Source organism: Pezoporus flaviventris, unplaced genomic scaffold (assembly GCF_033815535.1).
Source record: "Pezoporus flaviventris isolate CSIRO_AGI_PZ_B2104156 unplaced genomic scaffold, CSIRO_AGI_Pfla_v1 ptg000007l, whole genome shotgun sequence".
Taxonomy (NCBI): Eukaryota; Metazoa; Chordata; class Aves; order Psittaciformes; family Psittacidae; genus Pezoporus; species Pezoporus flaviventris.
Genome location: NW_026892555.1, coordinates 15,639,493 through 15,666,955, shown reverse-complemented (window position 1 = coordinate 15,666,955; position 27,463 = coordinate 15,639,493). Strand labels below are relative to the sequence as shown.

Here is a 27,463-nt window from a genome sequence, read left to right as displayed (position 1 = left end):
GAGTAATAAAAAAAAAATCAAACACTTCCTGTCTGAAAGGTCAAAAAAAAAGACTGAATCAAAAAATAAAATCCTGCAGAATCCTTCTTTACTTGCACTGTAATAATGGCATCCATAAGGGCCAGCGTATTGACTATCATGAGCTTGTCAAGAAAATATTAAGAGACAGGGTCTCTCAGGAACTTAAAAGCCTAGTTCTAAACACTTTCAGACACTGAAAAGCATTAGTATTTCACAATTATCTAGTAGGAGAGAGCCTTCTTGTTGTTTCTGATGATTTTTTCTTTTTTTTTTTTTTTTTTAATCCTTCAATGTGTTTTATACATACAAGAATTCAGTTCAAAATCTATTTTTCTCATACAAAAAAAGAAAAGAAATTGGTAACTGAGTACAGGAGGGTAAAGCGTCACTTCCCTCCCCAGGTATAGTAGATGAGTTGAATACGATAAAGATTCAAAAAGGACATGAAGATTACCGGGCAATAATTATTAGCTCTAAGACAAAATGAGAAAAGTCTTACATCTACATTTCTTAGACTAAGCTTTCTGTAGAGCACTTGGCCATGGTTTTTTTGATGTGGGTCTGGTTTGATGTGGTGACATAGCAGCAATTTCAGTACGTTTGGGATTTTTTCTTTCTGAAATGCCATTAGGTTTGCATTTTCAAGAAAAAAAACCAAGCAAACATTGGTTATATTTCTATTAGAAAACAAAAAGTATGTGTAAATATTAAATAAGTTTACAAATTTGAGAAAACAATTTAATCTTATATCTCTTTTTGAAGTGTTCTTCATATGTCCCCAATTTCAGATCCCTCTTTAAAGAACACGAATTTAAAGCAGTAAGGAGTCTAAAATGAAATTACAGACTCACTAAAGGATATAAAAAAGTTGCCTTAAAATGTTGAACTTCATATGAAGTTTATATAGAATAGTATTATTTTAACTGTTGGCATATGTGCAGCAAACTAAATCATTTTGGATTATATTCCTCTATTATTTGATATTTATTTTTTTAAATTAGAGATCAGGAATCAATTATGCAGGGAATCAAAACCTCAAGCTAATCTGTAAATTATATTATTCTGCATTTTGAACTTACGTCCCTCTTGAAAATTTTCTGATGGATAGATGGGACAGACTAGAAGAAGGAAATAATGCAGTTTGGATTTTTTGCACTGATGTACAGGGAATGTATTTGAATTCATACACTGCAGTTCTATTCCATTTCTGTGGAATCAACTGAAAGGTCACATACACATTACAGAAAAAAAGTATTTTCCAAGATGCACATCTTTCTGCCCTATTAACCTACTCTGTCCACACCTGCAACCAAGCAAGTTTGAGAGTACACCATTTTTTGCCATAGGAAACAAACAAACAAACAAACAAACCCACCCACTATCAAAAATAAGTAAACATCAGCTCTCAGTCTGTTCCTAGTAATCTGATGGTACATTTTAAGGCTACTGTATAGTATATAAATAATCAGTAAAGCAACACAGACGTTATTTTCTCCATCTGCAGTGAAGGAATCTAAAGCCTTCAAGACTATGCATAGTAAATGAAATATTCTTAACCTAGCAACTTTCTGCACAGCACTGATACATAACTATTTATGTGCAAGCTGCAGATAGAATCTACTGTAGTCTTTTTGAGCCTCAGTAGGAGAGTTGACCTATGCCACAACATCTGTCCCAAGTTAAGCACAGACACAGGAACATTTCTGTAGATCAGTTGATACAGTACTTGGAAATATCACTGCAAAATGCTAGGATTCCAAGATAGAATGTTAGAATATCTAAATTTTCAGAAGTTCTGGTCAAGAAGAATCCTTAACATATGCTGAACAAACTAAAGTGATGACAAAATTTCAGTTGCAGAGGAATTTCCGACACTCTGGAGATAATTGGTAATTCTGCTTACACAGTTCATAAAGCGTCACCATTTCCCACAAAGCTTGTACTGTCAGAGGCTTCTGTTCGACAAAGGAGCTAATTAACTGCTGACAAATGAAACGGGTAATATTCTACTTCAAACTAGCCTCACATGTCACATTACAAATCATCAGAGTTTTGCTCAATTTTCAGGATGCTTTACTTGACATTCAGAGTCTAGGAGCTCAGTGAATATCTGCAGAGAAGGGCATGTGATTCAGAGAAGGAAAATTAAGTGTGGAACTTCCAGTCTATCAATGTAGTTACACTTCAAATTCATGATTCTGGAGAAAATAACTATAAAGCAATTTACAATATAAAATGAAAGAATAAATTATCATTAGTTATACTGTAACTAAACTCATTGGGTATAGTAGATTGTTTTTAATATAAACTTCATATGCTTCCTTCTCTCAGTAGAAACTGATTTCTAGACCACACTGGCACCTTTGTGGCTGTCCAACATTATTTACTGCCTTCTTGTCGTCAAATTTGATCTGAATCTCATCTTTAAATACCTAACTGGACTACACTACAGAGGTAGAAGGAAAGAGGCTCATTCATTTTGTATACACAGAACTTGGGGATGGAGGGGGAGGAACGCATTTGGTTCACAAGAGAATTCTTGTCCAGGTATAATTCAGTTTGGCTATGTTTATTCCAGTATAAACAAACAAAGAAAAAAAGCCTTCAAAACCCAACAAATAAAAGAGCAACAAGACCACATGAAAATTTTTTTCTCTTCATCTACTACATCTTTCTTGTATTTACCACAGTGGCATTAATGCTAAAACTTGATTTAAATGTCGAAAAGATGTGTATTTTTAATGTATGACAGGTATCATAAACTGTTGGAAATTCCAGCAGAATGAACACTATTACAACAAAAAATTGAAGAAACTTCTTGGGAAGGGAAGATTTCATTATGCCATAAGATAGCTTTTACAGTACAGGAAAAGCTGGCAGGTATTAGTAAATATTCCTGTCTTTATTTCAATCTTCAAAGTCCTGTTATGTTCAAATAATCATCTAGCATCAGAAACTATTCAGAAACTCAGATAGACAAGAGATCAAACTTAACTAAAAACATTTTCAAGAAGTGATTATATGTGTCTCTCTAGTCACACATCAATCACTGCTGTTACTGACACCTGGAGTCGTATGTTCACTAAGAAAGACATACATAGAACGTTTTGAAGGAGTATTGCAAACTTTTTTCCTTAAAAGATAAATTTGAAAGATAGATGAGAATGGAGAAGTATACATCAAAATTAATAGGAAAATAGTTTGCACTAAGAATGCTAAAATACTTTGAGGACTACTAGGGAAATGTATCTGCATGTATCAAACTTCTGGGTCCCTGGAAAACATGCTATAGAAAATGAAATATTCTCTATTATATTTCAATGAGTACTATAACAATATCTGAAACTGTGAGGTTTTATTTTCTTTTTGCATTGCATTTTTTTTCTTTGTGCCTCACAACAACCTTCAGTACCACGTGTATGCTCAATATTTATAAATCTAATACAGTATTTACATGAGAAAATAATTTTAACTTACATTCTTCAATCTAATTTTTTGCTAGATTACTGGCGATATATGTTCTCTTCCAAACAGATGTTTTATCATCTTTGCATATTAGTTACATGCTATATCGCACTACATAATTTTATACTGAATTACATTTCACTTTTTACTGAAAAGTTCAGTTTTGAAAGAGTAGCACAACGGCAACACATTTTGAACAGTTACATTTTCAAAGTTCAGTATTAGAGAAATTATACAATGTAGGGTTTATATTTTACCTAAAATCTGAGCCTATCCGTTTTCCATTTTCTGGTTCTCCAGGATCAGGACACGAATTGGATGCCTGCTTAATACCTCCCTCATTCACTGCAAAAAGACAAAAATAAAACACAGAAACAAACAAACAAAAAAAGTTGAAATAATGCAGGGGTTTTTTAGGAAATGAAGAGTTAAGCAATTAACAAATATGAAAAAATATATTAGCTACATTTTAGGTCCTTTAAAACAGATTTTCCATAGAATATAATCCATACATAAATTTCTTCTCCCTATAATAAGCAAAGCATGTATTTTCTGGTTGGTTTGTTTGGCGGTTTGGGGGTTTTCTGGTGTGTTTTGGTGTTTTTTTTTAAAATAACAGGTTTTTCTATAAGTTGGACTCATAAACTATTTTGTTTGCCTGTATTATTAAACCCATATGGAAATGTTATTACTATTCCTTTACACACATTAACATTTAAAGGAATGTTCATTAAGTTTAGGTCTGTAAGATTTTATTCTGAACATAATTTAATAAATGTCATTTCCACTAAGAGCTGACCTTTTCTCCTTGAAATATAATAAAACTTGAACGCATAGGCTCATGCTGAGAGAATTGTCCTTAAACAGCATTGAAAATGCAGATATCTGAATGTAAAGCCTAAATGCCAGTTTGATTTGCATACACTTATCTTACCGTAAACTAAAATGGATCTTCAGAGAGAAACTTCATGTGAACCTTTCCGTGTGTTTTTCCAGAAATTTTTATGTACTGATCTAGCACTCAGCATATTCAACCAACTCTTCACTCATTTTTTTTCATGCATTATATATGTTCCTGTAATTTTTTACAGCTTGCAAAAGTATGTCTTGAAAAATAATTTCAGACTAAAATAATTCTATTAACTTTGTATTTCATTCTTTACCTTCACTGAATGACGAGGGAGCAGTTCCCCCTCAAAAAAGAAACCAACATTTACGCAAATAAACAAATCTAGTTTCTAACTATACTTCATGAAATTTCAGCTTCTAATGAAGAGTACTTTGGGGTTTTCCCATACTTCAAATTTGTCTTATTACACTCATTGAAAGGGAATAATTGATGTGATACACCAGAGGAAGCCAAAAGCCAAATGAAAATGTTGCAAATATTGCTGCTCAAAAAACCTATTAAGCTCAGCCCTTGTCAACTGGAACCACAGTATTTATCCTTCTCTGCCCAAAATACCCATGTCCAAAGTTATTTTAATAGCATACCAAAGCATTCTCTATTCATCTCAATCTCTATGCTCTTTTGGAGCAGGAGGGCTCTTCCTCAGAACCTATCTGTATTACCTGGTTTCAGTCTTGCTTCCTCAATACCTGGGAGGTGTGATGAAAGCATATTGACTATAGAAAGTTCCTGCTAATGATGGAGTAAACATAAAATATATACCAGGCTGAGAAAGCTGGGCTGTTCAGCATGGAGAAGGGAAGGTTGTGTGGAGACCTCATACCATCCTTCTGGTATCTGAAGGGAGACCTATAAGGATACTGGAGAGGGACTCTTCATCAGGGACTGTAGTGACAGGACAAGGGGGAATGGGTTCAAACTTAAAGAGGGGAAGTCAGGTTAGACATAAGGAAGCATTTCTTTACTGTGAGGGTGGTGAGGCACTGGAACAGGTTGCCCAAAGAAGTGGTAAATGCTACATCCCGGGTTGTGTTCAAGGTCAGGTTGGATGGAGTCTAGGGTGACATGGTTTAGTGTGTGGTGTCCCTGCCCAAGGCAGGGGAGTTGGAACTAGATGATCTTAAAGTCTTTTTCATCCCTAATCATTCTATGAGTCTATGATCAGAAAAGTGCAATTCCATAAACTGCATTTCATAAGGACATCTAGTAGGTGTTTCTTGGATGAACATTAAAAATTAACTCTTTGAAATATCAGGGTACTTTTCTACAATTCCAAAGCCTATATCCAGACATGACAAATTCAGATTCTTCTTAAGTAGGCTGTATATGGAAAAGACTGAGCAATGCAGGAAGGCAAAAGAAGTATACTTGAGACCAAGCAGGGAAAAAGACACCAGCTCAGTTTTGTGACAGTCTGATATATTTTTTGACATTAAATATATGTTAAAACTATAGTTGGGAAATAACTCATGATGCTTGGTAATAAAATCAAAGAAATTAAAATAAAATAGTGTTGTTTTGGGGCTGTATCATAGAACAGTGCACACAGAAGTATTTACTATGAAAAAATAGAAATTTGATTTAAACAGAACTATGTCTATTTACTGTAATTCATGTTTTAGTATTTCAAAATACAACTTTATTTTCTGTACACTATATTTCCCCATGCACAGGTAATAGAGTGAATATTAATATAAAAAAGAATGTTATATGGATTTCAAAGTACAAGAAATATTATATACTCCGATATCTACCAAAAATGGGAATTTAATAACCCTATTGGGCTTATGACATCTTCTGTATCAAGTTCATTCTTAAAAATACTCTATTAAATGGATTTTTAAATTATAAATTATGAAATTATTAATAATCATAAACAAAATAAAACAGCTTATGTTAAAGGAAATCATTAAAATAAGTACAACAACAAAATTAAAGTAAGACATATACCACAGTGAACATTCAGAAGAAAATGTTGTAAGTAAAAGTCATTAAACTGATTTCTGATTTGGTCCCAAATCAAAAATCCATTTGAACAAAAACTTCAATCCATTCTATTAAGTACTTAGTGAAAAATAAATGAACATTTTATTATTTAACTGTTACTTTCCTAGACGTAACGCTTGATCCTTCTGCCTAATGAAATACAGCTTTGTGTAGTTTCCCAGATATCTGTCTATCTGTATTTGCATGGTTTACACCCCAGATTGTCATATGACAATAAGCAAAGAAAGGGTTCCCTTTAGTAAATTAAAGGGTCCTCTAGAAAAAGCATTAATTAGGTTCCCCAGTGTTGTTTTTGTTTCTTTTTTTAATCCTAACACTTGTGAAATGACATTGATGTGCACTTGCTTCATCACACATTGTGTCATCATATCAAATATTGCCATTCTGACTTTACTATGTGCAATTTCCCATGCATTAGTATTGAATCTTATATACCCGAATAATTAAAAAAAAAAAGTAATGGGAAAAGTAAAGGAAAACACATACACCTGAGAAATGTTACATGATATTTTTTTAAGACATTCCTAATATAAGGCCTAATGTAAAATAGGTATTCACTTGTCCTTATCTTATTTCCACTAACAGCTGAATGATGTCATTGTAATGCAAGTACAGATAATCTGAAACCATGCTGGGAATTTTATCTGAAGTCAACAGCTAAATACAGAGGCTTTTCATGAAATACTGCCTCAATTTCATCAGCTACCAGAATGACTAGCTAACCAAAGTCTAGCTAGATTACAGTATAAAATCTTAGACATCTGTTTATGACAAGATTACAACACTAAAGGTATAAATCCTCAAGGTTTTCGCCTTCAATTATTACTGGATCATATAGGTAATCTGCTCTGCATAAACAGCAAAACAGGATACAGATGTTCTCATCTTTACATAGAATATCATAATGTGAAATTGTCCAAAGACTTTAAAAAAAATATATTGATAAATGTCATCACTGATGTCATAAAAAGCACCTTTAGGTATCAGAAGTGTCTAGTAATTCACTTTAAATCTACAGTTATTATTGTTCATATAGTGGAATGTTTAACAATTTGTGCAAAATAAATCTTTAGATAAACATTCTGTTTTATCAGCCATTGTACTATTCTCATCTGTTACTATTAAATCACAGATAGACCATCAGAGACCTCAGTGTAATTATTTTACTGCTATTTCTTTCTGTATGAGCATTCTAGCTTCCAGTCATGCAACATGTGTAAAAAGAATACTTGGTTTTAAGTATAATTTTACAAAGTCTTCAAATAAACCAGAAATACCTTTCGGAACTATTTAAGTGATGCAGTTTACAGAATAGGTGAATATGGCAATATGCTACATTATAAAAACTGAAGTGTGTTTTGCTTTATTTTTCTGACTGCTTGAGACACCTCTTTATAAAAACCACACCTCTTATATTGGCAATTTAAAATCTAAAACTAAAAAAAAAAAAAAAAAAAAAGCATTAAGAGTTATGACAATATGCCCTTCTAAGTTCTGGGAACTGAATTTACCACTGACACTTTAAAAAAAAATTAGTGCAAATATGTCCAACCTAAGGAGCTTTTAAAGCAAGTCCTTTCACTCCTGCGAACAATGAAATGTAATTTAAGCACACATTGGCTAAACATTTAGTCCATCTTAATTTTAACCAATTACTCATAAATATTTAAAATGCGGTTCTAATCCAAAAAGGAAATCTATAAAAATGGCATGTTCTTTTGAACAAGATATCCTCTTTAATGCATTCAGAGTCAAACCTCTCCATTTTATGTTAGAAAGTTGCCTGACTCCTCCTTATGAGTTAATCAGGACCGGGTCCTCTAAGATGCCAAGCGCTTTCAAGTTTCTATTTTCTGTAATTAAAGTCTAAGGCACTAAGCATCTCCAGAATTTTTAAACTTAGAGCTTGTTAATCAGTTCAAAATGTCAAAGTTAATGAAGAAAGAAAAAAAATCAGAAAATTGCCTCACGTGTCTCTTGAAAAAGCTATGTGTTTGAACATTTACAAATGAAGATAGGCTTTGATTTGTATAGCCTTTTGCTGCTAGCACTAATTTTCAATCAAAATAATGCATCTCCTGTTCACAGCTAAGATTTCAGCGGGCACCTGGGAGCCTGAATATTTATTTGCAAATACTGCAAATTAAGTGTGAAATGCCAGATTTATAGAAAGCCTGCCTTTAGAGTAGAACCATATTTAAGAATTCACCATGCAGATTGGAAAGATTTAAGTCAGTTATGTTATCAGAAATACATAAACAATTTTGAAAACACACAACACAGACAGCACAAACTTCACTCTTGCACTAGAAAAAAAGTAACAAAAAAGGAGTACACTCACAGATAGAAAACTTGTTGCTGTTGTCTTTCCCTGGAAACAATTTAAATCCTCTAGATTTAAAATCTATGGCCTTTTTCACTAGTCAAAAAAAAACAAACAAAAACATGTATCAGGCAATACATTCTAAAATATTTCATTTCAATTGACAAATTTTATCATGGAAGTATATACCAATTAGAGTACCATCTATCTAACAAGCTCACAGTGTGGACCTTTTGAGGAAAACAAAAAGAAGCACTGAGACCAATTTGTACACTTGACAAAAGAAAGAAGTAGAACTTGTAATTATTTTTTTTTCTCCTGTCTGAACAAGTTAAAAAAAAAAAAAAAGGAAGGAAAAAGAAAAAGACCAAAAGTATTTGTTTTCATGCACCACTTGGCTGTATTCCACATTTTTGGAACCTGGAAAATTTAAAGAATCATAGATTTGTCTGCTGTAAAACAGCTGAACAGCTGACTCTTATCTGGTGTGCTTTCTGTGTAAAAAAACAGTAGTGTTTGTGTCTCACCTATAAAAAAAAAATATTGAAAATAAAAATCCTACAGAATACTATTATATCTTTCAACTAAAAAATGAACAACCTTTTAAAAATAGGTACTATAACTTTTTTTAAGCAGATAATTTTCTGAGAAATTTTAATTCAATAATTCGTTTCAGTGATAAAGGATTTAAAAGGAAAAAAAAGAGTCATCCATTACATGCTATTGAAAGCACACTGAAATCCAATATATATGCTCAGATCTTAATTTCCTAAGCACCCAAGCAATACAGGACATATATTAACCCTCATACATTCTGAGAAGGTTTAATTAGCAGTGGAAATGCCAACATATTTCTTGCCAATATATTTTGCCTGTCATTTAAGATTTTAAAATCTATATTAAATTCAGTATTACATTCAGGGAAAAGACAAAATAGAGGCAACAACTAAAGAGAAGAAAGCAATATTCTAGCAGACAAAAAAAAAATCCTTCTAAAAGTAACACATTCTCCCAGTACTGAAAGTATCTCCATTAGTTTTCAAATTCTAACTTATCTATGTTCTTAGCATTAATATGGAAGAATAATTTTTATCCATGATATACTGACATTTTATTATCTGTGTTTAGATCACACAGGCAAAACAGAAATATTTTGATCATAGGAAATATATTGCATTATTAAATTAAGCATACCAGGCTAATTTTCCGTTTTAACTACAGAGATTTAGATACAAAAAATAAAATACAGTCTACTGTTCTGCTGTTGGCTCTGCAGTTGGTCCTCTTTCTAGCTTGAAAATTGTATTTGCAAAGTGTGATATGAAAGGTAGTTGGCTCCCGCTTCACTCCTAAACCCACAGCTGAACTATTTCTGTAAAAGTCTCTATGATAGCTTTATGGCTGTATGATAAAGGCAGTTAATCCAGTCAAACAGCAAACCATGTGGCCTTAATTTATTTTTGAAACCAAATGACTAATGGAAAGAGCAAACTTACAGATATCAAAAAAAAAGCAAGAGAGAATAAAGGAAAAACAGCAGAAAAAAAGCTTTTTCTTTCAGTCATTACACTATGTGCACCTTTTCTCCATTATATTTTGCCAGTGAACAATGAACCGTACGTAATTATGGTTGTCATGTGTAAAGTTTAAGTACATTATTCTCGAGAGACTTTTTAGATTAGATGTGTTTAAAAACTATACAGAAGATGCCTTGTGTCGGCTACAAGCAAATAATGCTGATGAAAACAGTGAAGATTAAAGGAACTACTTTTACGGGAAGTTAATACAAGAAGATAGACAGTACATGGTCACAGGATTTTTCAGCACCTGTTAACTTGTTATATAAAAATCAATGAATAATCAATTAAACCCTTACATGAGACATAAATACCACCTAGCAAAATACTACTGATCTTTTTTATAATTAAAATTAATCATTATCACACACAAGAGCTGAAAAAGATTCATAAGAAAACAGCATACAACTAAAAAAGACAATTTATAGGATCAATACAGGATGTAATGATAAATATTTTTACACTTCTGGTGGAAGAGACATACTTTCTTCTAAATGCATAAAGGCTTTTTATCTCAACCGTTAAACTATCAAATGTAAATTTCCTTGTGTATCATCATAATGTAACCTATAAATGTTGCTAATGGTTCTGGGAAATATTTGCAGAAGCACAACGCATCTGTTGCCACAAAATAATTTTTTGTTGTTTTTTTTTTTTTTTAACCCTTAATACCAGAAATCACCCCCAACCTCCAATAACAGGTGCATAAGCAATTCTATCCTTAGTGGAAGTCATGGATACAAGAACTGCACCTTCACACAATAGGGCTATATTGGAATAGCAGTAATGCCCTCTAGACAATTGTGTGAGATTTCTAAGATGCTGTTTTGACACAAATATGAATGTAGGAGCATATCTATAAGCTTCTTTTGGCCTTCTCTGAGCATCAGTATAAAATAACTCCTACTGAACCACAAGATAGACCTAGCTACTCTTCCAACCATTAAGTAAAATGAGAATGGGCTTGAATACATGATCTTAGGTGCTGGGATGAATTGAAATACTCACATTAGGGAGAGGTTTGTCCTTTATTTTCAGAAATCATCATAACAACATATTAAAGAATGGAGACTGGTTTGGGTTCTTTGTTTCTTTTCATCCTCAAAAAACACAGTTTATGAACACAAGAAAGAGAGTTCACAAGATCCAAGTTTGAAATGAAAATAGTTACAAGAGTGTCTTGTTGAACACATGTAAAACAAGAAAAGATTTTTGTAACTATTTGCATCACTTTGTTGAAGCTATTAAATATCACTGAGAAAGCAAGTAACTCAAGACCTCTTTACACTACAAGAGAAGAATTTTACTTTCAGCTGGGTTTTTGTATGTTGATTTATTGAGTGGTAGTTTCTGAATACACTGTGAAGCACTAGAAATAGGAATGTACTTGGTCCAAACATGCCATCACTAAACTATATGTCAGGCTCATATGCATGCACATACATAAAACTGGCCCCACCAAAAATGGCATACCCAGGACACAATAAATACATTCTTTAATTCTTGGCAAACTAGGCATTATTTTGCACATGCCAATGTAGAAAGCAGTGAGGAAAAGAGTAACAGAGCATACACATGACAGTAAGTACTGAAACTGGATATCAGTCTTCAGAAGTCTCAGAGGATGGATTCATGTCAGCAAACAGTGCAGTTGCACACATTATGCTATTCCACAAAGAAAAATAGACACTTTGTCTCAACTCATCTGGCTTAGATTTCTACTTTCTCACAAAAGAAGTTTAAACTTTGGTATGCCCATTTCTCTCAAGATAAATAGTTCAGACATGATAAATTTCAATATGGGAAATCTGCTTCTAAAATATGGCAGCATTGAGCTATATAGCCAAGCAAAGGATATCTTTTTAAACACTGACAACCCAAAAATTCATGTCTTTGTTTTAGTTATGAAACAGCATTTGTGTAAACAAATTGTCCAGCTTGTCTTATCTGCATTTTATAAACTACTAAACCAAGTATAGAATGTATTTAAAATGCTGACAACTAAACCACCACATATCTACACAGAACAGGCACTCAAGTTGTGTTTCTACCAGTAACTATATGGAGTATTAAACATGGAATCTTGGGCCTTTTCTGACTTCATAAACTTCTTTCCTTGGGTATAGCTCAAAGTAGTTCAAACACTGAAACAGCTCTTCCCATCTCCTGAATCTTTCTTACATTATATTCCCTACCACTCAGCTAATGGAAATGGAGAAAAATATCATAACGTTAACGCCATTATTTCAAGATTTCACATACAGCTGCCCTTAAATGACATCTTCAGGAATACAGTATCATGTGAAAAAGGCAGTAGATTGCTATCTGACTGCACCTAAATGTGTACAGATTTTACCTGCAGCAGCTGCAATTTCTAATGACAGAAACAGGAGTTCTATATACTCTGGACTTCTGACATTTGGTGCTCATGTACAGATATGCCAAAGAAATCATGAATGATGCTTCCAGTTCATCTTGGGCTTAAATCTAATTCATTGTATTTCCCCTAGGAGCTGATCTATATGCACAGCACAGCCACAGCCTGCATGCACCGAACTTACTACCCATGTACAGGTCTATTCCATTCTTCTTTGTGTGCACTTTATGTTCATTATGCATGCGATGCAACTATTTATCCAAAATTTCCAAACTCTGACAACACAAGTGCTAGATATCCAGATATCTTAGGGGTCAACACTTAAAGGGATTACACAAATGGGATAGTGGTGTTGAGGAAGGTACAGCAACCCATTTAGCACCTAGTGCACTGAAGGGTACAGAAATTTATATTAAAAACTTCTAAACCACCTAGCAATTACCCAAATAAACTTTACTGTGATCCTACGCACTGACTGATGCAGCACTATCTTCTACAGCCTTACTGCATCTTGAAAATTGGTGTAACAGGAGACGAATTTTCAGCAGTTTTTGTAGTAAAGCATGAACCGTGCAGATTAATCATTTCTTAAATATGAAGAACCATTTAGAAGATGAATAATCAAGACTATAAAGTAGTGAACCATCCAATTTTCATGTTATTCTATTTTTTACTTTTTTACATGAGCTGATCCACCTTTTGCTTTCACTATTCACCTCTGCCTTGTCCCTCCCTCTAAAGTGCCCTAGACAAAGCAGATTGTGTAGAAGACTTCAGATCACTGCAGCCACTGCATTACTGCCCTGAATTACTGTACTGTACTATTAATTACTCCACTAGCATACTGCATTAATATAACACATGGTAAATATTTTTTCTTGATCCTACACTATTTTAAACATTATGTGGTGGACAATAAATAGACAAAAAAAGTGAAAATTACTTAGTGTCTCCTTGTTAAAAGTAGAGATGTTTAAATAAAGTTACTGCTCATTATGATCAATTACAGAGATAAAATTAGATTTTTTTTTTTCAGGTATCATAGTTTTGCTGGCAAGATCTATTTTAGTGTTACCCCACAGTCTAAAAGTTTATTCAGAATGGAAAAAAATGGAAATGCGAATGAATGTAAAATTCTCTCCGTAAAATGAAATGCTCTGATAGCTCAATGAACATAATTTTATACTTTAGGAAACATGCCATAGCCATATGATTCTAACCTAATGTGTGAATTTCACCTTTATACTAAAATGTAATGTATTATGATTTTATTTTAATAGGTTGCATTTCCATTTTAATTGTGAAACTTTTCAGGTTCATTTTTCATCCATAGATAAAAACCTATGACAGTTTTCAGTGAACAGTATGTTATAAGCTATGTATAATTTAATATGCAGTTGAAAATATCTTATTGAGTTCTTAGCTCAGTTAAAAATTAATTGGTGAGACACATAAGGGAAGTTGAAGTGCTACTGCTCTATGTAATTAAAAAAAAAATATTTATGTAGAAAAGTCCTACTTTACATTATTTTCAATAAAATTATTAAAAATATTTTAGTTCCTTAAGTCATCCCAATTCACACAACAAACATTTTTAACGGCTCTTCAGAAAACCTCTCCTTCCCTGCTCCTCCTTTCCTCTTCCTGTTTCTAAGTGAAATTCAAAAAACAAAAAAAAAAGATATATATTTTCTAACAAACCCTAATCCTTAAAACATGTACATTAAATTATTCCAAGGCAGTGCTTGATCAATCACTGAGTTTCTCTTAAATCCATTTGGTTTTGAAAGTTTCATTAGCATCTCATTTAATTAGTCATAACAGATCTTAAAAGTATTTAAAGAAATCTTCTTGACTCCTAACATCATAAATTCTCCTGTAATATACAGCAAGAAGAAATGTTGGTTCAGTGCAGAACACCCAGTAACTACGCATAATGTAAGTCTGTTTTTTTTTCTCTGATTTTTCCTGGCTATCACGATGATACTACATAAAGTCAGCTCAAAAAGCATACTGTAAGGTGTGATAAGTCACAGATAGGTGTTTTTTTTTCCTCTTTGTGCACATAGGGATTTTTTTCCTCTTTGTGACTTTCTTGGTGCACGTAGTTATATACCTGCCAGTACTGTAAATAGTTTTTGCAAACATTCAAAATGTTGGAAAAAAGAAGTCAATAGCTTATTTCTTAATTTTTCATGTAAAAAAGTAAACCACTTCAATTGCCTACACTGATTATGATTGCTGAATAAAAGGATATAGCCAAACTTTATGGCTCATACTTGAAAAAGAAAAAAGAAAACCATCTGTAAATTGTTTATACTGAGTTCCTCTTACATGATATGAGTTAGTCCTTATTTATTATTTCTGGGGCAGAAGTCCAGGTTCAGTACAATGAAGAACAAAAGTCCAGTAATTTGATAGGAGATACTTGAATTTCAATCCACCTCCTTTCCCCCCCTACTTCCAAATAAAGGTAAAGGATATACTTTTTGAGTATATACTTTTTAGAACTCAGGACCTAAAAGATGATGTTTCTCTTCCAGATATTGTATCTAAATATATTTTTCATTACCCTGTCAAGCTGCATCTTGAAAGTAAGCTTTTAACACTTGGTCCACTGTCTTCTTCTACCAGAAGGCTTCATCATTACAACAAGAACTCTTCTCGCTCCTCCTCCTAACGTATCTATTTATATACTATAAACTCACTTGTCCTTACCTAAATTCTCAAGATACTAGTGTTCACTTCCTGAAACATTCATCCTTTCATCCTGTCTTACATTTTCTTTTGTAAGAAAATGAGGAAAGACTGAGGGAGCTGGGTCTCTATAGTTTGGAGAAGAGGAGACAGAGGGGTGACCTTATCAGTGTCTATAAATATATAAAGGGGGAGTGTCACGAGGATGGAGCCAGGCTCTACTCAGTGGCAAACAATGATAGGACAAGGGGTAATGGGTACAAACTGGAACACAAGAGGTTCCACTTAAACTTGAGAAGAAACTTCTTCTCAGTGAGGGTGACGGAACACTGGAAGAGGCTGCCCAGGGAGGTTGTGGAGTCTCCTTCCCTGGAGACATTCAAAACCCGCCTGGACACATTCCTGTGTAACATTATCTAGGTGTTCCTGCTCCGGCAGGGGGATTGGACTAGATGATCTTCCGAGGTCCCTTCCAATCTCTAGCATACTGTGATACTGTGATACTGTGATGAGATGATCAGAACAATGTAAAATCATTACAGTTCTTATATTCATCTGATTCACTCTGAATTCTTTTGATGAAAGAACTATAGTCATGTACAGTATTCCTCATGATGTCTTACTACTGCCTTATAAAATGATGCTTGTACTTCCCTAGCTCTAATGGAAGTATTTCACCAAATGTATCTAGGTTCCTTTTTCCTCTCATAAATAGTCATAACACCTTCAGCTAGCCTTTGACACAACCTACAATTATTGTTGAAGTCCAGATAATAAGTGTGGTAGACTAACTTCATCTAGCAATTTCATTTTAGCCAGATAGAAACCTCTTGTTCTCTCTGCACATCTCTTTCATACATATACTTCAAAAAATACCAGTTTAGGAAACAAAACATTATTGTTAGTGTTTACTCATTCTGGAAGATCTTATTCACGGAATAATGCTATGGAAGCCAACAGTACTACTCTTTCTGCAGTTACTGTTTTGCGTCAGTGCTAATGTATCATAAACAGCACAATTCTGATCTCGCTAGCAACATGCTGAAAAAAGCCTACAGTGAAGACTACATGAACAGTACATTTTGACCATTTTAAATATACACATATATGATATAGTAAACTTCAGTTAATTATACTTGGTATATTAAATTTGGTCTTTTCAAGTATTCATTCATTTGTGTAGATTTGGCAGCATAATTCTTAAATTATGATCAAGAGCACAAGAAAAAATATATTTCCAACGTAAAAACTAATCTTTATATATGTATATATGTATATATATTTTAAATAGTGAAAGAATTAAAAAAGGAATTTACATAAACTTCTTCAGTAGCTCATATATAGTTCCATATTAACTTAATATGAAGGGCAAGACAAGTAGTTTTTATACTTTTGTGCATATTTAATTGTCAAAGAGGTTAAAATACTTCAACAAAACTACAGAAAACTCCACAGAAACACCTGCAGAATATCTTCCCATAATGGAAATTACTTAGTCAGTTAATAATAGTTTCACATTCACAAACAAATATATCTGTGTTTTTGTAATGAGGAATATTTTATATAAGACCATTACAGGCTATTTAATGATGGTCATTTGTTATCTTTTCATGGCTATTATGTTATCAAATATTGGTGTTAGCCAAGCAAAAATAGTAATTTTTTTATTCAGTATATGAACAGCCACTTTAGTAGTATACTTAAGTATGCTGTTCAGTGTGTATGATACAGTAATACAAAATGTTTAAATGATTTTGTATAAAGAATTCTAGCAAAATCAAGACTTTAAATGTGGCATGAGAGAATAATGTGCACACAGCACTAGGCATGGGCTTTCTTCTCAGTACAAGACTGATTTAATCTGTATGTGGGATGTGGTACCTTTTATTATCTGTGGTACTACTTTAATATGTGACAAATAAGCACTATAATATTATTTTAGAAGTATCTTAGTCCCTTTTTCCCTTCTTTTTTTTTTTTTTTCATAGTGGAAGCTTTTGCACGTTAAGTGACACACTTCAGAGGTATATGCCTTAACTATATCCTATATTAAAGGATACATCAGAGAAAAGGACAGTGAAAAAATAAGAGAAGACATTGTAGTGTGAATGATTACAAAAAGGAGATGGAAGAAACTGTATGTATATCAAAATTACTGCCAATTTTAATTGCCAAATTATTACTCTGTCATGTATTTAAATTAGAAGAGAATACAGGCCCTCAGATACTCCCTTGACCAAAGATCTTCTGAAGTGAATGTAGAGCCATAAAACCAGTACAAATCAAACTACTAATTTTTAACAGTCAATAATCACAAAAAAATACTGGACTGAAATTAATACAAATGAAACATAAAGAGTTGTTCAATTATACATTTCATATGTAAACCAAATACAAAGCTTGTTTTTCAGTTATTCTACCTAAATTAATATTTTAAAATTCTGCAGAACTGCAGCTCTGGGTTTTTTTCGGTATCTGTTAGTAAATGAAGCTACAGTAATTGTCAAGAAAGTAACTTTCACTAGGTAACTATCTAACCCAGCTGTCTTTACAAAATATCAACCATATGAGTCTTCTACAAACTGCTAGGGCTATAAAAGATGTTCCTCTTCATTTGTGTTTAGAAATTCTTCATGCACAATAGATTAACATGAAACAAAGGACTAGCACACTATAAGTTAAAAATACATAATAAGTAGTATTCAACATTAGCCTGCAAAATCAAACTGCTCCTTCCCTGAGGTTTCGTATGTGTAAAAACATACCACTTGCAATTTGCTTCTGAATGTCTATGCTGGTTAAATAAAGACATTCTAGCGTTGTTTCTCAGTCTCATGGATCTTACCTTTTAATATTTCCCCCTTTAACACAATAAACAATATTTTGTTTATACTCCAAATGTTGGTCACTCTCAGTATTTTAGCATGTGGATTAAAACCACCTGAATATAGAAACATATCAAATTTTCAGCTTTACTACTTTAATACTTACAATTGAATTCCCTAGTTTTCTAAACTTTGTTTCATTCACTAATTCCATGCGTGATTGATTGAATAAAAATGTACAGACGTTTTAAAAAAGCCAAAATTTTGCTTAAGATTTAAGGGAGATGACTACAACTGCATCACTGATTAATTTAGGATAAAGCAGCCCTTTACAAAACACACTTTTTAGACTATAGTTGATTATGTCTAAACATATATGCAGAATAGTTTAATATTTTAATTTCTATTGTCCAAACTTTTATCAGATCTAATTTACACTGCTCTTGACAGTGAAATATATATAAAGTGGCATCAAAAGAAAAATCCTTATCTTTCCCTTTTGACTTTTTATAAATCAAATTAATTTAAATTACTATGACAATATTATTATTAATTTCATTTTTCCATCTGGCTGCCCACTAAAACTCAATTTTAAGCAGATTTAATCCTTTTCCCATTTGGTTCAATTACATTTCCTGAATGGATACCTGACCTTTCACTTTTAATTTACACAAAATAATTTTCCATAACTACATGGGCACAAGTAAAATAATATCCAATACCTCTATGAGTAACAACTGCAAGTTCTTTAGTTCTTTCTATCTGCTCATCATTTCTTGGTCGTCTTCTTCTTCTTTGTAAATTTGCTTGATGAAGGAAGAGTGCTTCTTTGGAAGTGGCCGACTCTGGAACTGATTTTCTTATATTCATAGCTTGCACTTGCTGTTCTTCAGAAGGTTGTCTATAGATGGTCACTGCACTGGATACAGCAACATCAGCAGATGTGCTAGCAACAGTAATAGCACCAGTAGTGGCGGCAATATGCTCCTCTAACTCACCAGTGGAGGCAGTTTTGATCAAAGTGGAAGAACCTGTGGGACACACAGTAGCACTGGATGCTAACTTTTTCTTTAGACTTTTGTTTTCCTGATCAACCTAAGAGATCATATTTCCTCTGTTTAACACAGTAATGACAACTGACATGAAAAGAAGAAAGTCAATATGCTTTATTTAAAAAATTGAAGTAATCAGAAATTCTTTAATGCTAGTGAACATCTTGCAATTATAGTGATATTGCACATTCAGTTTTAAATGTCCTCAATAACTTGATAGAATAAACTCTTGCACCAGTCAGTGTGACAGCACATAATTTCCACCCCTGAAAATTCAGTCCTGAAATCAACATGGCTAGAGTAAAATATACACCTATATCATTAAAAGGGACATGTAAACAAGCGATAACCACCCTATCAAGCACTGAAACAGAAGCATTATATAGTAACCTAGGTAGCAGGCGAAGCTTCAATACGCCAACTGGTAATAGGGCTGACAAATATGTTCATACATTTGATTCTCTTAATCAAAGCTTCATAGGGATCTAAAAGCTCATTTAGACTTGATACAAGGCTAAGGGTGGATGGATAGTAAAAAGTACATGTATAAACAAAACATCTAAGCATAATTCTCTAAACCTGGATAAAGGCTGTAATTCTCTTTTTGTTCTGATTCCTGCAATAGGCCAGATTATGTTACTCAAAAAAAACACCCACAGAATGTTTGGAGAGTTAAAGACTTGTCCATGCGCTGCTTGTAAAAACACTAAGTGAACATTCCTGATTTGTCTAGTAACTAAAACATATAACCCATGTGGGAATTTTTAAGATTTTATTAACTTTTTCATCCTTCCCTATTTTCTCGATTTGGCTACAAATGTTTGGAACCCAAGTCTCTCACCTGTGAGCCTTTAGAATATGTAACACAGTAGCAACTCCATCTTGACTGGAATGAATAAATGACTGGGCAATGCATAATAAAATTCATAACAGCATAAACAAAATTAACATAGCATGAACTGCACTATGTTATACTAGTATTTTAAAAATATGGGACAGTTATTCCATAATAATGATTATGGGGCTCTTGGACAGTCATTCTAACAATAATATTCCACACTTTTTACTGTCCTCCCACACAGACTTTGAGATTTGTCCTTTTAAGTGTAGTGGGTGATGACAGGATGGAAACAAGAGTTTTTGCACTGCTAGAAGAACTTATACAATAGAAAATGGAAGTACGACTCCCAGAGGAACTTAGTATGTAGCACCTTCCATACACAAGGTATATCAAATCTCTTGATAGAATTACCAAGTGTTCTGTATAAATAAACAATACAGATCCTAATGCCAAAAGGTCTTGCTAATAAAGTCTCTTTTGTTTACTGCAGAAATTTTAGGCTGAAAATGTTTCATTTTGCAATACTACTAAAAAATATACTACCATAACAGAATACTTAAGCATTACACAGACAACTAATAAGGCTGTTGTGGGTACATATTAATTTTGCTATCTTACATTTCATGTCTTAATACCTGTTCTGCACTACAGCACCTCTAAGTCATACACTGGTGGTTCCCTCTACAAAATTAAATGACCTTAGAAGTACCAGTAATATTCCAGTTTTATGTGTCAGAAACCAAACCAAAACCTGCTTACTGTCCTATGATGAGAGTATTATAAGTAACTAAAATAGACCTAGACATGTTTCAGTCTTTATTTCAGAATAAAAGACGGAAATTACCAAAACAGTGAATAATATAGAAAGACTGGGCTAGTTGTGATTCAGGATACAATAAAGTTTGAAAGACTGTTATCAAGATTAAAACACAGAAAATACAAGTGCATGGTCTAGAGATATTTTGGAACAAGATAATGCTGATTAAAACAAAGAAAATTTATTGCATGTTACATAACCACTACTATTGACACAAGACCTGTGTGGACACATTTTTACCATGCAAGCAAGTATACAAGAATAGGCAGTCCCTTGCTCCCAGTATCAAGCTCAAAGCAAAACTAAATTCATAATCTCAGTCAAATGGCATGTTATACCCTACTGCTTTAAAGAGGCACAGCACTTTAATTGAAAGCAATTTAAGACAAAGTTCATCTCAAAGGAGAAAGGCAAGAAAAATTATGTTTGCTTAAAGCTTCAAAGCTTATACATTGAAAACAACTGTACAACTTTGATACATAGGCAACTTTCAAGGAAAACACCTAACTTGTTAGGCTTCCATATACACTTACACTGCAGAAAAATGAACATGCAGGTCAGTAAAAGGTAAACAGTGTGGTGTGATTTGCATGGAAGATTTTAAGACAAAATTAACGTTACGGATAAACAATCTGGTAAGTATCAGTTACTGCATAGAACACATACATTCATGTTTGCCTAAATATCATTTGTAATCTGTAAAAGCATGAACTTTGGTGTTTTAGTATTCTGTGAAAACCAGCTTAGATCAATTGAAACACCTATGTTGTATGGGCAATGTAACATACTCTTCAATTCAGCTACTTGCAGTCAAATGTGATATTTCAATTTTTTAAAAAAGACTATTTTAAAAATTGCAATTTCTTGTATGACACAAAACAACCCCCACATGTTATTTTCCCTGCATATTACAGTTCAAAAGATAAAATAGAAAAAAGAAGCACACACTCACCATGAAAAATAGTGCAAGAAGGAAGAAAGGAAGACTGATTTCTGCTTTTGGGATAAAATTTAAAACAATTTTCAGTCAGTTGAAGTCAACCCAGAGGTAGGTCATTACTTTGAATTCACAAAGAGCAACTAAGAAAATCTGAGGCTTAAGGAACTGCCAGGCTGCACCACGGGAGGAAGCAATAACAATGTGGAATCAAGAAAGAGTAATTGTTGCTTTGGGCATGGGTTCACAAGAACGGATCCTGACCAGATCCCAGACTAAAGCAGTCTGAGACCTACTAGGCTGCAGTCATTTCTCTAAGTGAGTCCCTGTGGCTGGAGAGGAGATTAAAATCATTAAAATTGAGGACTTTTATGTGTCAAATTATACTGCTTACATGATTAAAGATTTGAAGCAGTATTTACACAAAAAAAACCAAATGTGTATAAGTTGAAGGAGATGAAGATAATGATCTACAGAGCAATTCAGTTCAGAAAACTAGTCTGAATGAACTACTACTCAAAAGTGTTGTAACTGCTAAATCTTTGGATAACACAAACATATGGAAGACCCATAAGCCTTTCTATTTATAAAAGGAGTGGATGTTGCTCCTGATTCCAGGATCATTTTCAGTAAAGAGGCAAGAGCCTTTGACATTTGCCTGAGACAAAGCTTCAAAAATAGACTATGAATCTGTGCTAGATGCACACACTTTGCATATGCAATATGCTACAAGTATACACAGGGCTCTTCTTATAAACATGATAGCAAAGGAAATTTACCCCAGATAAACTCCTAGTGGAAGTTCTTACTTAAATTAATCTAATAGACTAACTTTTTACAAGTACTCCCTAAGGGAATAAAATAATGTAGGGAGATAACGAATACCTTTCCCACTCTGCAGAAGCATTCATCAGCAAAGTACCTGAGGAAAAAAAATAGCATCTAATACAATGAAAATGCTTTTATTGAAAATGATTTTTTCTTCCCTTTTAGAAGCTTATGACTTGGAAAAGCTTCCCTTTAAAACAGGAAATACTAAACCAGTGTATTTCTCTAATCAGGACAGATACTTGAAATGTATTCATGTAAGTAATGTGCCAATATTAAATTAAAATTTAACAACTTTTACAAACTGTTCTCCTGAAAAAAAGTAGTCAGTAGTCATGGTAATTCATGTGTTGGAAACCAGAATCAGTCAAATGCAATTCTTGTTATATATCTTAATTTGAATCTCTTTGCAGTTTAGAAATAAATTGTTTTCTTAAAATCAGTTCATTTCAGACAAGACCACCTGAGTTTCATGCTTTCATTTTAGAATCTTGAGCTCTGTGCTATGTTAACATATTGTGTTCAATCACAGATTAAGATGCAGATTTTAGATGTGGCAGTTGTATCCTATTAAACAGAAATTGTCTTTCTCTTGCAGTTCCACAAGCTTCTACAAGATGAAGTACTAGCAATTGGTCAACATACATTAACGCACTGTTTAAGATTGGGTTTTTTAATAAAGTTAACATAATTAGATACTAATATTTAGCTGCCATTCTTTAAGATATGACAAAATAATGTTTTAGCAGGATTAAACAAATAAATTTTTAAGAAAAATCAATTCATTCACTAAATTAAGGTGAGAGTGTGGAATTATAAAATTACCATGCTTTCAGATATTAAAGACCAACTAGATTGCATAAACTATTTCTAGCCCAGTGCAATTTTTAAATAAAGCTTTGACATGAAGTATGTTACTATAACTTCGGTTAAAACAAGTCAAATATTGTAATTCCACAGACTGAAAGCACATCCAGTAAAACTTGACACAGTTGAAATCCCACCATTAAATGTCTGAAATGCAACAAGATGATTCATAAAGAAGTATTTTTCAAAAGCTTTTAATTTTTTTTTCTAAATTTTCTTTTATTTTAGAGACAACTGATGAACAAACATTCTAATACCATTTATTTCTCTGATGGTTAGTAATACCATGCTGACTGGGAGTCAAACTCATCAAAAGAAAGCAAACAATCTGTAGCATGAGTTTCGTTCATGTAACACTGGGATTAAAACAATTTTTATCCATAGAATACCTCAGGGCAAAATGGACTTCAGGAGGCCTCCTGTTGTCACAACAACCTAAAGCAGAGTCAGCCATGAGTTCAGACTGGTTGCTCAGGGCTTTATCCAGTCAGGTCTGAAGAAAACCTCCTAGAATGGAGACTGCACGATCTCCCTGAGCAATTTGCTCAAATGCAAGACATCCCTCACAGATCTGACTCTTTCAGATTTTGCCAGTTGTCTTTCAACCTCACACCACGCTTCACCATGAAAGGCTTGGCTGTCTTTTCATGATGCCCTTGCAGGCATTTGGAAGCTGCTATTAGCTCTCTTCTCCAGGCTGAAAAAGCCCAGCTCCCTCAGCCTTTCCACACAGCGCAAGTGTTCCAGCCCCTCAACCATCCTGGTGGCCTTCCACTGACCCTGCAGCAGCAAAGAACTTACTTTTTCTGTCATAGGCCCCAGACACGATTCACTGCCCCAGCCATGGAATAGGTGTGTTTAGGAAAAGGCAATAATCCTTCTTTTTCATCTCATGGCTACATTCCTGTTATTATAGCTCATCATGCTTTGCTCTCTGCTGCGAAGGCATGCTGCTAGCTCAGAACTTGCTGTCTCCCACAAACCACAAGGCCTTTTCATCAGAGCTCTTTGCTATCAGCCAGTTCTGTTGCCAGGGGTTCTTTCTACCCAGATACAGGGCTTTACATTTGCCGAGTTTGAGTTGCATAAGATTCCCATCAGCCCATTCCTCCAGCTTGTCTCTCTTATAATGGATGGCAACCCTCTCCTTGACTATATCGAATTTTGACTGACATCTTGGCGTCATCTGCAAATCCAATGAGATTGCACTCTGTCACTGATCCAAGCTCACTGATAAATACATTGAACAGAACTGGTACGTTGTACCAGGATGTAACCCTGCAGTACTTCACTTCCTATTGGACTCTAGGAAGAGTATAGCCCATTCATGACTATCTTCTAAATTTAGATATTTTAACTTCAGTAGTGGAAGAACAGATGAATACTGGCAAATTATTCATAAGACCAAATATATGGCATTTAAGGCTACTGTTCACAGCTACTCTAATTCATTGGAATTAGTTTTGCTGCCCAATTCCTAAGAAACAGAGTTCAAAACGTGAGAGTAAGTAGCAATATTAACTATCTATCTTGTTTATTCAGGACGAATCCAAGATGCAGGACTTCATTAGTGCTTGTGACACATACGATCCAACCAGACTTCCCAAACAAAGCTAAAGGTTAATGGAGATGACTCTAGACAGGACTTACTACAGTCTAGCGCTAATGAGGTCAGTCTGGGATGTTTCCAGTATGTCTCAGTAGCATAAAGTAAGCTATTGTATCATTTTGCAATGGGCAACGGAGAAAGAAGTGTTTACAGTTTTAAGTAAAAATAAAATGTATATTACATTAAATAATAAAAGAGGTGGTTACAATTATACATAGAACTGCAAAAAAGAGTAACCATTATATTCATCTTCATTCTCTCAGCTGTTCAAGGACTTTCAGTCAAGGCGCATTTGTTATCCTTACTTGAAAACTTTCCCAGAGTTAACTAACTTTGCAGTCACCAGTGAATCCCATTAAGAAGTTCTGGGTTGTTTGTTTTTTTTTCTAATAAAATAACTCTATTAATTTTTCACTTTTATGTTCTCTGCCATTAAATATCTGCTGCCTGCAAGACTTTCCAGTATAGTTACAAACCTAACTAGAAGAATGTATTCTGGATCTCTTAAAAGAATTTTCAAGTCAGTGTAGGTACAGCATCTTATCTAACATATTTTCCTAGATGTCATTCCAGACTCAATATTTTCACAGATCTCTTTCTTATTCTTCATAAATTTCTAGTAACTTTACCTGCTTTTAAGTTCAAATTACACTTTTGTGGAGACAGTGTTCTCACTGGAGAATGGATAATTGGTACATGAACTCTGAATAATCCCAAAAGATACAGCAAGGCCATGAGAGGCCCGAGGAAGCTTAAGCAAGCAAGATAAGAAGAAGCTGGAATTCACTGAGTTATGAGAACTGTGGACTGTTGGCAAGTTTTCGAGGTCAAGTTCCCACACCTGTACTTAACCAATTATATGTTAGTCGCTAAGGGTCTTCAAGACATGTATCCAATCATAATATGCCAAATCACTGTAAGTGTTTGTAAGCAATAGCACATAAGGAGTTAAGGCTTTGCAATAAATGGCTTTGGTCTGATCATATCGATCTCTGACTGAGTCCATATTTTTTCTGCGGCACACTTTTGCTTCTGTTGATCTTCAAGAAAGTAATAGAAAAGAAAGAATCCAAAATGCATATCACATTTGAGAATCTAAAGTCAGTATAAATGGCTGACAGAAAACATTCTTCTGATTTTCAATTTCCAGATATTCAGGAAGGAAATAAAACTGTGACTTTAAAGAAATACATGACTGAAAACATGTTGTTCAAAACAACTTTCTGGACTTCAGTTCAAAAGGCAATGATCCTTAGATTTATCCAAATAGCAAAGACTCCAAAAGCTGTCTAGACACCATTATATTGTAGTGCTCTCATTTCTTATCAACAGAATGACATTCACACTTTCCTTTTACTGCCTGAGGGATAGTAATATTAGTTGTCTAATATACATTCAGTGCTATAAGCAAGTAAACTAGCATGCATAAATCAAATATACAATTCCAGATAGAACAACACTTGCTAAATCTGGAACTACATATTGCTATGACTTTAAATCTTTTACCTTTTTATTTTTTATGAAGTTTAAATGTGTGGAAAAAAAAAATAAAATAAGTAATAATTACCTTTCATTTACTCTTCATACCAAAAAAATCTTTTTAACATTGATCTTGAGTATCTAGGTCCGGTATCTAATTGTTGCCCTAAGCTGACTAAATGCCTGAATTTTCTGTTTAAATCCAATGTTAGGCATCATGGAGCTATTTGATACAAAGTTATTACTAAAGGTTACTAAAGTAATTGAAGAGTCATAAGATTTATCCAACGTGTTAATCTTCACTACAGGGAAAATTATTTTAGGAACTAAATATTTTTTCTTTGCTTTTAAACAGATCTGTACTTGTAGAAATAACGTGAAGTTCCTAGAAAGGTTGTTCATTTTACTATGTAAATGGCAGACAAGCTTGCAGAAAAGTTATCTTGTCAGTTTACCTTAGTATCAATCTGTATATGATCATTGCAGAGGAAAGGATGCAAGTCTAATACTTAAGCACATCTTTTGTATCATTTACCTGTGTCTAGCAAAATTAACAGAGAATGCTACAGAATTTCTGAAGACTGTAGACAAATAAGCGTAACTTTGCCATTAATAATACAAGGCCACTGTACTAGCGTTGACCCCATGCAGGCTTGCCTTGGCCTGAGGTCGTTTTCACTAGTTTTGATAATTTGTAGTGGTCAAGTAAATATTTTCTGACCTGTTTGTATTGTTGTGCTCTGAGAATACTGCATACACTTAAGTTCCAATAAAGCTACATAGTCACTGCATAACAAGCAGTGGCCTTTGTACTTACTGAGGCTGAGGGAG

The 27,463-nt window shown here is 33.6% G+C and overlaps 1 protein-coding gene across 3 annotated transcripts in view; it reads right to left on the bottom strand.

Annotated features, from left to right (window-relative positions):
- CSMD3 (CUB and Sushi multiple domains 3) overlaps positions 1-27,463 on the bottom strand; it is a 601,317-nt gene that overhangs the window by 340,733 nt on the left and 233,121 nt on the right. Inside the window, exons 7-9 of one of the 3 annotated variants that reach the window (XM_061447844.1) lie at positions 18,925-19,233; positions 8,745-8,822; positions 3,744-3,831 (exon numbers count right to left, since the gene is read on the bottom strand). In XM_061447844.1, coding sequence (XP_061303828.1) covers positions 3,744-3,831; positions 8,745-8,822; positions 18,925-19,233 — 475 coding nt within the window. The remainder of the gene's footprint in view (positions 1-3,743; positions 3,832-8,744; positions 8,823-18,924; positions 19,234-27,463) is intronic. The other 2 variants (XM_061447845.1, XM_061447846.1) reach the window with 2 other exon arrangements.